The following is a 12,326-nucleotide window of genomic DNA, read 5'->3' as shown; positions in this document are numbered from 1 at the left end:
GATCTCTGACAAAAAAAATAAATGATCTTAAAAAAAAAAAAAAGATGAGGGGATTATACAAGTGTGTTATACAAGGGGATTATACCAGGTGGGAATCACCGGGGTCCTTTTTCCTGAAGATCAAATAAGTGCTCTAACCCTCAAAACTCATCCCACTTTTGTTAGCTTACCTCAAGAGGATTTGTAGTAGGGTCCACTAATTTCCCACACCGACGGTCCTTTCCTCTACATTTACAAAATCCAAAGCAACCAGTGCAGTCTTAAGGGCACAACTTCTAGGAACATACCTCAGGTGCGGGCAGCCAGTGGACTTCTACAATAGTCCGAAGTTCTGACAGCTGGAGGACAAGCCTTGTTACTGGGTTAAGGTGGGCAGAAGCTAGACTGGAATTAAGGACAAAAGATTATGATAAAGAAGCCTCCTCCCTCAGAAGGAATGATACAGCCAGCAACAGAACTACCTACTAATGTAAACTTGCTTAATGAAAACTTCCAAACACTCAAATTTTCTGGCTTTTTAACTGGGATATCTGGCATCACAAGGACTTTGTGTGGACTAATATTTGTGCAGAGACTTAAAGGCAAATGTGTATCACACATGTAGTTCCTAAATTTCAACGTTTAAAAACCAGACTTTAGGGGCACCTGGCTGACTCAGCCAGTTAGGTGTCTGTTTTCTGCTCAGGTCTTGATCCCAGGGTCCTAGAATCGAGTCCTGCATCGGGCTCTCTGCTTGGTGGGTAGCCTGCTTCCCCCTCTGCCTGCTTCTGCTTGCTCTCTGACAAATAAAACAAAAACCAAAATCAAACCCCAAGACTTTAATGTCATGAAAACAAACTTCCTCCTCAGGTCTCAACGCTCTCAGATTATATATAAAAGTTTATATATTTAATCTTCACATACCGAAGACTGCAAGAGATCTGGTAGTTACCAATGACTTGCTGACTTCTAAGGCCCCAAATTGGTGGGCAAAACACAAAGGACTATTCAAGCTCTCTGGTGTCATTAGGCCTTATTTTTGGGGATAAATATAATTCTTTAAAAAATTATTTATTTATTTAACAGAGAGCGAGCGAGCGCACAAGCAGGGGGAGAGGGAGAATCAGGCTTCCTGACTCCGTGGGGCTCAATCCCAGGACCCTGGGATTATGATCTGAACTGAGGGCAGACGTTTCTAGAACATACCTCAGGTGCAGGCAGCCAGTGAGCCACCCAGGTGCTCCTGGAGTAAATATAATTTTGACTCTGTTATCAATAAATCACAAGTTTTCTGTGATATTGTAACCTAACAGCAAATCTCTTTCCTCATAAGAGCAAAACTCTAGTCTTCAAAAACAGTGTTCAGAATAGCCTTCAAAAATAAAAGAATGTAACCTGGGCCTCTCTGGAGCAGGCAAATGGTTCCCCTGTGGACACTCAGAGCAAATGAACTGACTGAAAAGCAGGGGCACTGTGGGGGTGTGGAGGATTAATTCAAACCCCAGTTTGCTGGCTCTTTTAAAATAGCTACACGTTCTCCTAGGACAGCACTTAAGTTTTCCAAAACCCTCTGAGGTCATACATTTAAGACAAGGCTTGGAGACCGTCTAGACTTGTCAGTCTGGTGAACACACTGGTTTGATGAATTCCAGTTCAATTTTTTAGGTTTAAAAAAAAATATCTGGGGTGCCTGGGTGGCTCAGTGGGTTGAAGCCTCTGCCTTTGGCTCAGGTCATGATCTCAGGGTCCTGGGATCGAGCCCTGCATCAGGCTCTCTGCTCAGCAGGGAGCCTGCTTCCCTTCCTCTCTCTCTGCCTACCTGTGATCTCTGTCGAATAAATAAATTTAAAAAAATCTAATAAAAAATATCTTATTTATTTGGCAGAGAGGGAGAGAGCACAAGCGGGGGAGCAGCAGGCAGAGAGAGAGGGAGAAGTGGGCTCCCATCTGAGCAGGTAGCCTGATTTGGGGCTTGATCCCAGGACCCTGGGATCATGACCTGAGCTGAAGGCAGACAGATGCTTAACTGACTGAGCCACCCAGCGCCCCTAGGTTGTTTTTAAAATGTGTTATATTCTCTTCTGGTCAACACTACAATATGAACACACTACATAGGTCTTAAATATGATGCAATTAAATTAACTAGAAGAGTTAATGTATGTAGCCCAGGGGTGGGGAAGGACTTTCTATGAGTAACACTAAAAAACACCACAAATAAAAGTGAAAGGCAAATTAAGAACTGTTGAAGTATATATGATGGGAAAAAACAAAAATGCATTATCTTTAATACAGAACAAACCCTTACCAAATAAAAAGGGAAGCACAGGGGCGCCTGGGTGGCTCAGTGGGTTAAAGTCTCTGCCTTCAGCTTGGGTCATGATCCCAGGTCCTGGGATCGAGCCCCGCATCGGGCTCTCTGCTCAGCAGGGAGCCTGCTTCCTCCTCTCTCTCTCTCTGCCTGCCTCTCTGCCTACTTGTGATCTCTGTCAAATAAATAAATAAAATCTTAAAAAAAAAAAAAAAAAGGGAAGCACACAAAAACAAAGCTGGGCAACACAGCAAATAACCAAAAACCACAAATGGCCAATAAAACCCATGGAACAAGTTTCTGACCTGTCATCCAATATTCAAATTAAAACATGGCAAAGATGCTCTTGTTTTTTGGCACTCAAACTGGCTATTGGGAAAAAAATGAATGTGACTGTAACAAGCCCATTCAAATGCTGCTGGTCACAGCAAAACAGTCCAACCATTCTCCATATCCGTTACCTGACATTTATTATAAGCCATGAAAATGTGCTTACTCTCTGGCCCAGCCATGCCATTTTGGAGAATTAATTCTAAGGAATGAATCTATGAAAGCCCCTGTACAAGAGGGTTTGTCATGCCAGTGCCTTAGGCAGAGTTCACAAATCTTTGGCATTTTGCATCTACTGGGATTGTGATCATAATCTGAGGGGGGAGTGGTAAAGGACACACCACCAATATTCTGGGAAAATGCTACTGGATATAGGGAATGATACCCTTTCTACGATTTTCCAAAATGTACGTTGTTAGTCTCACCTACCCCCAATTTAAAAGACAGAAGCAAAGCTACAAATGGCATAAAGTGGTGGCAGGTGTTTAAGCCAGGCGGTTTCACTACATATTTAAGTTCAAAAACGACATTCAACCAATCCTTCTCTCCAATCTGAAGTGTGGGTCAGACCAACTTGGGCAACAAAGTAAAATAAATGCTCTGGAAACATATAGATTATTAAATAATTTGTTTATTGTACTGCATTTATAAAGAAAACAGACAATGCACCCAGTAGAAAGAATAAAAATGCATTTGGGGTTGTAACTGACAGCAATAGAAATCCTTTACTGAGATCGTGGCAATTTGACAGCATTATGATTAAGTTCAATAAAGGTACATGGGGTATTTGGGAGATCAAATTCTATAGCTGCCTCTTTCTACGGCTTCTAATTCATCTGGCTCCTTAAATGATAGGGGAAAAGCCCTTATTTGGTGGGAAAACATTTTCAGAAAGAAGTTACAGGTTCTCTCTTATTAAATTTCTTTTCACATCAGTTGTTAAAATGGGGCCTTCTATTTTTGTTTTGGTTATTTCACTTTAATATTGTCACCAGAATTCTTGTAATTGCACAACTATTATTTTACAGTGTAAACAAGAATTCAGTTCTAGTCTGCTATTGCTTTAGATATATGTATCGCTGAAAAGCCAAAGTGGATTAGAATTGCCGAAGGATTTTCCCTGCCGTTGTTGGATACAATCTATTTTCTTTATTCTTGATAGGTGCATAGACAGCCTCACTTAGAATTCTTTCTACAGGAACATGTCTGATTTCAGGACTACCCAATCAAGGATCCGATGAATGGCTGGCCATAGTTACTCGGGGTTTTGTGTTTATGTGTTAAATGGATTGCATAATTGCACCACTTTTTCCTGTTGTTGGTGGAAAAAATGGCAGAATCTGGACTCCAATCTCCAATACAGAGTTGGCTACCTGAAAGTCTTGTCGGCAGCTCTGCTAGTAGAGCCTCAAGTCGCACTTCCTTGGCTTTCTGTAAATCAGTCCTGGAGCCGCCTCCGCAGAATGCTGTAATCCCCAAGGCCCACTTGGTCCATGCTGAACAAGCGGCTGTGACCCCAAACCTGCCCCCTTTTGCTTTTCAATATGACCCAAGGAATATGTGATGTCTAGGGCAAGTCTAGGAAAGGCCCATTCTAAAGTAAGATTCACAAAGCCTTTTCTCATGGGGAAAAAAAAAAAGCCTCAAGTACATCTCAATTATCTCAGAATTGCAGTTAAAAACTTACATTATACAAAGAAATAGCAGCAGAGAATGGCTAATCTTAAAACAACAACAACAAAAAATCCCAAAAACCAAAAAAACCCGAAAGTGCCATCCCCCCACCCTTCCCCTTGGCCTTGGCTCTTTTATGCTGGGATTTCATTTAAGACCTGAAGCCTCTGAGAAAATGAGAGTGGCAAAGCCACAGAGGAAAACTGCTTCAAGATTAAATTTTGGACAAGGTAAAGAAAAAGCTGTAAATAAAGTAGAGGACTAACTGGAAAAGAACTGGGAATTCTAGTACATTTTCTTCCTAGAGGGGAAATCTCTGAAACCCAGATCCCCTTTCTGGAGTCATCCTGAATTCTTTTGCTTTGGGGCAGTAAACTCAAGTGCAATGAGTAAAGTGCCAGCCAGGGATTAAAACAACAAAAACCAAAGCAGCCAATCAAAGTAACTCTGTGGTTAGGGTAGCAGAAGACACAGAGGAAAGGACTGTTTCTGCAGAACTTCTAATTCTGAAGAAATAGCTAGTCAATGGTTCCGTGTCTGTTTCCACCAAAAATCAGACCAAAGATTTAAGGATCTTAGAGTTATGGGAGGATAAAAGGAATTTGATAGTGCTTTGAACAGTGATAAAAGTGGTATTCAAATTTGGTGTTGATACAGCTCATTTAAAATGATAGTAGCTTCAAAGTTGCGGGACAAAACGTGAACACAGAGAACAACAGAAACAATCCAGGAAGATGATGCAGCCTGGATACAGGAAGTTTAATGTCTCTGCTGTACACAGAAGTAACACCCTTTCCCCTTCTCATCCTTATGCTGGCAATAGGAGATGCACTAGAAAATTTGACTCTTAGAGTCAATGAATAAAAGGATGAGCTCATCATCTTCATAGCTCTTTTTAAAAAGGATGCCATAGTTTAAAGGGTGTTTTAATGGAAAGACAAGGGTACAGGGTGAGAGGCTGTTTCACATTTTAGTCTATGAGTCTTTGGCAGAGCTCAATCAAGGCCAAATTCACCTAGAATGCCCAATGGCTGTGGGGGATCTCCACAGGGTCAAGTAAGCAAACCCAAATGAACATGTTGGATTAAAAAAAGAAAAAAAAAAGCGACAAAAAAACAAAAAACCTAGGAAACCCTTGAAGGAAGAGCTTCACCCTGAAAAGGGAAGAGGGAAATGCTTGGCAGGGAGGGGCGAGGGTCAGCATGTGATCTCTGCTGCGGTGCTGGGCTGGGGCTTAGGAGTTAAGCCAAGGGTGCCGGAGACAATCGGCGGCAGTGGCTCTCTTCTCGGGTATCAGCTCCAACATGGGCAGTAAGAAATCCGTGAAGCCAGCTGCCTCTTCCTGAGACCACTCATACTTCTCCACTAGAACCTCAAATAGGCCCCAGGGTTTCAGTTTCGTGATGTGTTTCAGGTCACCTATGATAAAGACAGTACAAAAGAAACTGACCGATATTGACAAGTGACAAGATCCTTTTGTGGAAATCCAGGAACTAATCCGGGTGCTCTATAAAGAACCAAATTTTGCCATCAGAATCTGATCCTTTTCTATTCACAAAGCTCTTCTTTAACACATTCCTTGGAGTGTCTCCACTTTCCGTGAGGGCCTAAAATCTTAATTTGTTTGCTCCATCACTCTAGGATATTTTGTCCCAGTAAAATTGGGTAGGCCTAGCAGGAACTAGGTATTCACTAAAATGAGTATTAAATGCCTATATATGCAACACAGTCTCAAAGGGTGTTTAAAAACAGTTTATCATCACATACCAAGAACAACTGTATTTTGGGGGGGGCTTAATAGTCTACTAATGTTGCTTCCAAATAAGGCAGTAATTTAAAAATAAAGAGCTAATACCACGTTAGACCTGTATAAAACGTAACAAGACTAAAACAACAAACCCCATACAGCTTTCAGATATAGCTACATCAACACTTTGTCCTATTCTGAAATGTCGTTCTAATTCTTGCTTCTTTGACATAACCATTTTAACTTATACAACACTTATCTGAAGTCTCTTTCTGTGGGCAGTGAGTGCCTGATTCATTACCCACTTGATATACACATGCCATTAACTGGTCTTTGCACAAGGAGGAACTCTTAGGAAGCACTTCACTATTTTCCTGCCAAAAAGAAACATTAATGTTTCTGAGGATGCTTGCTGTCAAGTGTAGAGGTTGTGAGGAAAAAGGGAACCATGGCAAACAGGGAAAAAAGGCAAGACAGTTTTCTAAGTCCTTCCTAGGTCAGGTTTTCAAATTTCAGCTTTTAAATTTTATTTGGATGCATAAGAAATACATACTTAACTACATACGTAATACTTAAATACCTACTTAATTGAGTCAAAAATTTCAGGTGAGAGCATTATCTTTGTTTCTTTCACTAATTGGTGATAACATAAACTTATAAAACTGCAAAAGGTAAAGTTAATTTGCAGGACTGATATACTTCACTGACTCTATTAGTTATCACTGGGCTACAAGATGAGTAAGATGTAGTCCTGCCCTTAGGAAGCTTAAACTAAACTACTTGCTCTGTTAGAGGCAGTTCTTAGATCAAATGCTAGCAAACATCTGCCCATTTTTCAGAAGTACTGAGCAGGAGTAATCAACCAATTATGTGCCAGGCACTATATACACAGTAACATTTAGTGTGAAGTAAACACTTAAAATCTCCATTTAGAAATCAGCAGACTGAGGTTGTGTGGCCGCTGGGATTTGAACCCAGATAGTCTGGCCCCAGTCTCTGCTCCTGACCACAGCATTTCACCTCTCTGCTGTTACAGTTCAGCATCCAAGGCAGGACCATTCTTCCAAAGGTGTTGGGAGCATGTACACGGCTGCACTTACCTCTTCATTTTTAAACACTTTGCTCCCTTAATGTCTGGGAACAAGCACATTTATTTTACCTTTTTTGGTGAAAAATTCCTTGGAATATTTTCCTGCCACAATGAGCTTGCGAGGCACCTTCCCCAGAAGTTCTATGATCAATGCAATGTGATCTGTATGTTTCAAACATTTCAGGAGGGGGGAAAAAAAAGACATACATAACAGGAGTAACAAATGCAGTTCTAGACAATGGCAGAAAGAGTAGCATGCACACCTCTTTGTAAAGCATTTCAGCCTTGCTTTCTGTCCTAAATAGGAAGAGGACTCTATCCATCTAATGGAGAATCCAGAAAACTGTAAAAAAAAAAAAAATCAGGTGCCCACTTCAGTGGGACTAAAGTTATAACTAAAAACAATCTTGGTGTGAATGCTCTGCTTCCTGAAGTTGTATCCCTGGGGCCTAGATGAAAACTCATGTTAATAATACTACCTCTGCGGTTGAAGAAGTCCTGTGAATATTTCCCACTGAGGGCAAAGCGTCTTGGAATTCTGCCTATCAGCTCTATAATGTGCGCAATGTGGTCTAAAATAGAAGGGTAAGAAGAACAGGATCAAGGACAAGCTATAAAAGAGGTTTTTTGTTTGTTTTTTTTTTAAATGAATAGCTTTTTCAGGCCTAGCTGTTTAAAAGTAACTACAAATATAACCAAGGATACTCCAGGGGAGACTGGGAAGGTCAAGAATTATTTCAGGTGGTTGGTCACCTGATAGCAGCTGGCAAGGCCCACCCTTGAGTTTAGAGGCTTATCTGTATCTTTATTTCTATTTTGTCTATACATCTAGATTCAGGTGGATTTTTCAGTTAAGGTTAAAAAAACTACCAATACACTTTAGACACTGTTATTTATGATACTACTCTAGACTTCAAGTAGTAATAGTATCACTTTATTTAACAAAGTTCACAACAATTAAAGCACTCGTATGTGATGAGTTTTTACAATCACCCTGTAAAACAGGTCAAAACTAATAGATGCCCCATTTTTAACAGTGAGAAAACAGAACGTCAGAATAAATGGCCTACTTGAAGGTACAGGGCAAACAGGAGCTAGAACTCAAAATGAATCCACATCTTATCATGTGTAGTTCAGAGCCGGGTAATTGTTTTAAAATACATCATACTTTTAAAGTAGAAATTGGCACAAACATTTTCAAGTATAACTACTTGACTTCTGTGGGCCAGTAAAAGATGCCCACGTCGTAGTAGTGTCTTGTAACTATCCCAGCATGAATGTGGACTGTGAGCACTGCCAGGGAAGTGTGCCCCAGGCGGTGAGCCCGGGACCAGCCAGCATCCACATTTACAGGAAACTCTACTACTTTTTTACTTTGCAGGTGACAGCAACTAAGAATAGGAAGGAATTTTAAAAAGTGATGGCACAAAAGAGCTTTATAAATGACTTTAATCCTGTAGGGCAGTAATGATATGCCAGAGACATCACTATCTGTGGGAATTTGTGATGGTGTCAGGTCCTATCTGTTTCTCAAGTAAAGGACTCAGTGCTGTCATTTTAAAACAGCTTTGCATTCAGGAAATCATTACAAACTCCTGGCAGTCTTGACTGAATTTGTCGTTTGCTAACAAGACTTGGCCGTCAAGAAATTTCTGCTCATTTTAGGCAAAACCTGCAAATAAATGTTTTTGTATAAATGAGACTACAGTTCATCTTAATATAAACTTCCAAGTGAAGTATTGGTTCTTTTAATATTTTTCCTGTACCAAGAAATTATTTTTCTCTTGAATGTGTTATTTTACATTTAATTCCAGCAGCCTGTCTCTGGCTTATCAATTAATCATAGGAATGATATACCTGATAGGCAAAATTATCAAGTATTATTCCAAGAGTTAGGGCTGTAGAACATCAACGACATCAGAAAACATGCCTCTTAGGTAGGCCCCAGTCCTACAGTGACTTATAACAAACTATGCATATACTTGCTAGGGAATAAGGGTTTAGCTTTTTTTCTTCTCTTACGGACCAAACTACAGTAGTTTCCTCTAAGGACTATTAGTACTAATTGGTACAGGAGGAAATAAATTTGAATTTAAGTATCTAGAACAGACAGTTCTCCCTTGCCCCTTATTTGGGACTTTTTAGATACACTTCAATTTTCAGGTTTGGTAACATAAGACCCTACAGAGTATAATTTCAGCTGTTATATGTGTTCCGTACCACAACTATTTACAGGGAGTCTAGGAAAGTAAAGAGAAAAAAATCAATTGTTCAAACAGGTATAACAGAGCATTTCTAAAAAATGTCCAAAGCCCCAAACTTATAACTGGCAAAAAAAAAAAGAAAGAAAGAAAAAAGAAAAAGAAAGCAGAGATTAGGGAAAATTTAATGTGTACATAGATAATTATTACAGTATATTCTTAAAAGGGCTTATATATAGAAAAACATCCAAACTGTACTCACTACAATAGACATTTGGCAATCAGAATTATCATAACTTTTTCCAAACAGATTATGTGTTAGAGGAGTATCAAGAGGCCCTACTAACACTACCTATTACTATCCCAAGGGACCATGGTTTAAGAAATGGAGAGCATTCTTGGTTCCACACAGCACAAAACCTGATTTCCCTAAGAACTGAGGGAAGCACAGAAAGTAAAGGACATATTTTCCACATTGGGAGGCTACATTGCTAGTGTTCTCTCAAAGTAATCCCCATTAATCTTGAAAATAAAACCTGCTGAAACTGTATAATAAAGAAGGCAAGACATTTCTTTAATAGTTCTTTCATTCACATTATTATCTAAGTTATTTGGACATGACCATGATAAAAAAAAAAATCACATATTCAGTTGTGTGCTTTCACAGCCTCTCAGATGGAGCAACTGACAGCTTGGGCCTTTCCCATCAGCTATCACAAAATGTAAATCAATAACACTTTTATTTTTTTAAAAAGATTTTTAAATGTATCAGAGAGAGACAGACACAGAGGGAGTGAGAGAACACAGGGAAGAGGAGGGGCAGAAGAAACAGATCCTCGCTGAGCAGGGAGCCCAATGTGGGGCTCAATCCCAGGACCCTGAGATCATGACCTGAGCCAAAGCAGACGTTTAATTGACTAAGCCACCCAGGCGACCCAATAACACTGTTTTAGAATGGAATTCTAAATGTCAGTATCATTTACAAAGAAAAAAGTATGGTTTTAATTTTTAGAAAAGGGAAAAAGAATGCTAAATATTGTAGAGTTTATATAGACAAACAAGCTCTAGTGTCTGCATTCACAAACACCACTCAAGTAGTGTGTTTGTATGTAAAATTACTGACTTCCAAATAAAGTTGCAGGCATAACTGAGCAACAAGCTGATGAACAGGTTGTTCACAGTGGGTGAAGAATCAATCACTGATTCGTACAGAAAGGAAGATAACCAAATGTTTTAGAAGAAATTACCTGGCAAATATAAGTTTTAGTTTATTAACCAACTGTGGTCTCTTCTTTAATCCTCATATAGTTCTTTAATAGCTATTATGAAATATCTAGTGTATCTAATACTTAATATAAAACATCTTACATTTCTATCTTTTCTGGGATTTAAATATTCTTAGCACACTAAAAAGACTAAGCTCTTCAGTACTAACAAACCATGTTAATCACACATGGAAAGTGTAACTGCCATGCACAGAGACTCTCAGTTAAGGAGACTCACCTTCATCTCGAGTGTACTCTTCCCCTGAATGAGGCTCAAACAAATAGTCGCCTGTGGCCAGTTCAAAGGCCTGAGAAAAAGAGGACAGCATATGAAAGCATTAATACAAGACAAAACAAAACAAACAAAAAGGTAGCCTTTGGGAAGCTTATTGCTTACTACCTGACTCAATATGAAGTAATTTTTTTCTTTTTTAAAAAAGCCACAGATGATCATTTTTAAAAATGTCTGAGATTATATCTAAGGAGTTTTCCTTCCACACCAGTTTCTTAGTAAAATGGAGCGGGAAAACAGCAAAAACTATTAATATCAACATATGGATTCTTCCATCCTATGCTCCTATCAGCAATTCGGCTCTCCTGAATTTCTCTTTTTGCTTAGAGAGGGCAACATGTGGATATTAAGCTAATTCTAAGTTATTAAATTATTCATGAAAAGGGTCTTCTTATGTTATAATTTCACATAGCTAGAAATTAAGATTCTGTACACAAAATCAAAACCAAGAAACTCAGACAGACATCTCTCTACCTATGACTCTTAATTATTTGGCAAAAAGTACATTTTTAAGTTTTGCTTTGGGAAGCACCCCCTAAACTGTTCCAGTAGAATCCTCAATTCCTAGACCTAAAGGAAAATCAGAAAAAGATTAAGTGTAGGGGCACCTGGGTGGCTCAGTGGGTTAAAGCCTCTGCCTTCGGCTCAGGTCATGATCCCAGGGTCCTGGGATCGAGCCCTGCATCAGGCTCTCTGCTCAGCGGGGAGCCTGCTTCCCTTCCTCTCTCTCTGCCTGCCTCTCTGCCTACTTGTGCTCTCTGTCAAATAAATGAATAAAATCTTAAAAAAAAAAAAAGATTAAGTGTAAATGTAGTCAAGAGCCATTCATGTTTTATGTGACTGGCAGGTATGGCATTCACATACCAGGAAAAGGCAGGCACAGGTCTTCTACATGAAAACCTCTTGTAAATAGTGTTCAACAAGTATGAAAAAGTGATTTCCTTTAGAATATACACCAAGCATTACGGAAAGACAGCATCTGAGTGATAGGCCTATATTAATCTTTCACTGATTAAAAAATGGGTCAAAAAATGTAATGTAACAGTAATTTTTATAAAGGACTATATTGGTATAAAAGTACAGTTGTAAGTCAAGTGCCAGTCACAGGTCAATTTTGATTAAGTCAACAGTCAGACAACTTCAAAAACTGTGGTGTGGTTTGTACTCTCTAATTCAGTCCTAGGATTAGGTCTCTGTGGCTTTTCAGAGTCCGCTTCTGCAATTTCACCACAGGACAGCTTTTCTCAAAACTGTATTACCTGAACTGTACTACCCTCCAAGGCATTAGCTGGTTTTATATTCTAGAAGTTCATCAAGAAACTGAAGCTGATAACTTGTTCTACCCTTATCCTGAGGCTTATAGTCCCAAAGGAGAACAGGAACAAACTGTGATTCTCATTCATTAAAATTTGTTAATCTCTTCTGAAACCAGTACTTTTT

The 12,326-nt window shown here is 39.4% G+C and overlaps 1 protein-coding gene across 1 annotated transcript in view; it reads right to left on the bottom strand.

The window, feature by feature from the left end:
* Positions 1 to 3,230: 3,230 nt before the first annotated feature.
* The window catches only part of SRPK1 (SRSF protein kinase 1), a 79,806-nt gene continuing 70,710 nt past the window's right edge, over positions 3,231 to 12,326 (bottom strand). Inside the window, exons 14-16 of the mRNA XM_080805798.1 lie at positions 10,833 to 10,902; positions 7,198 to 7,290; positions 3,231 to 5,710 (exon numbers count right to left, since the gene is read on the bottom strand). Coding sequence (XP_080661924.1) covers positions 5,526 to 5,710; positions 7,198 to 7,290; positions 10,833 to 10,902 — 348 coding nt within the window. The 3' untranslated portion in view covers positions 3,231 to 5,525. The remainder of the gene's footprint in view (positions 5,711 to 7,197; positions 7,291 to 10,832; positions 10,903 to 12,326) is intronic.

Source organism: Martes martes, assembly GCF_963455335.1.
Source record: "Martes martes genome assembly, chromosome: 6".
In the NCBI taxonomy this organism is placed as follows: Eukaryota; Metazoa; Chordata; class Mammalia; order Carnivora; family Mustelidae; genus Martes; species Martes martes.
This window is presented reverse-complemented; position numbering and strand designations above follow the sequence as displayed.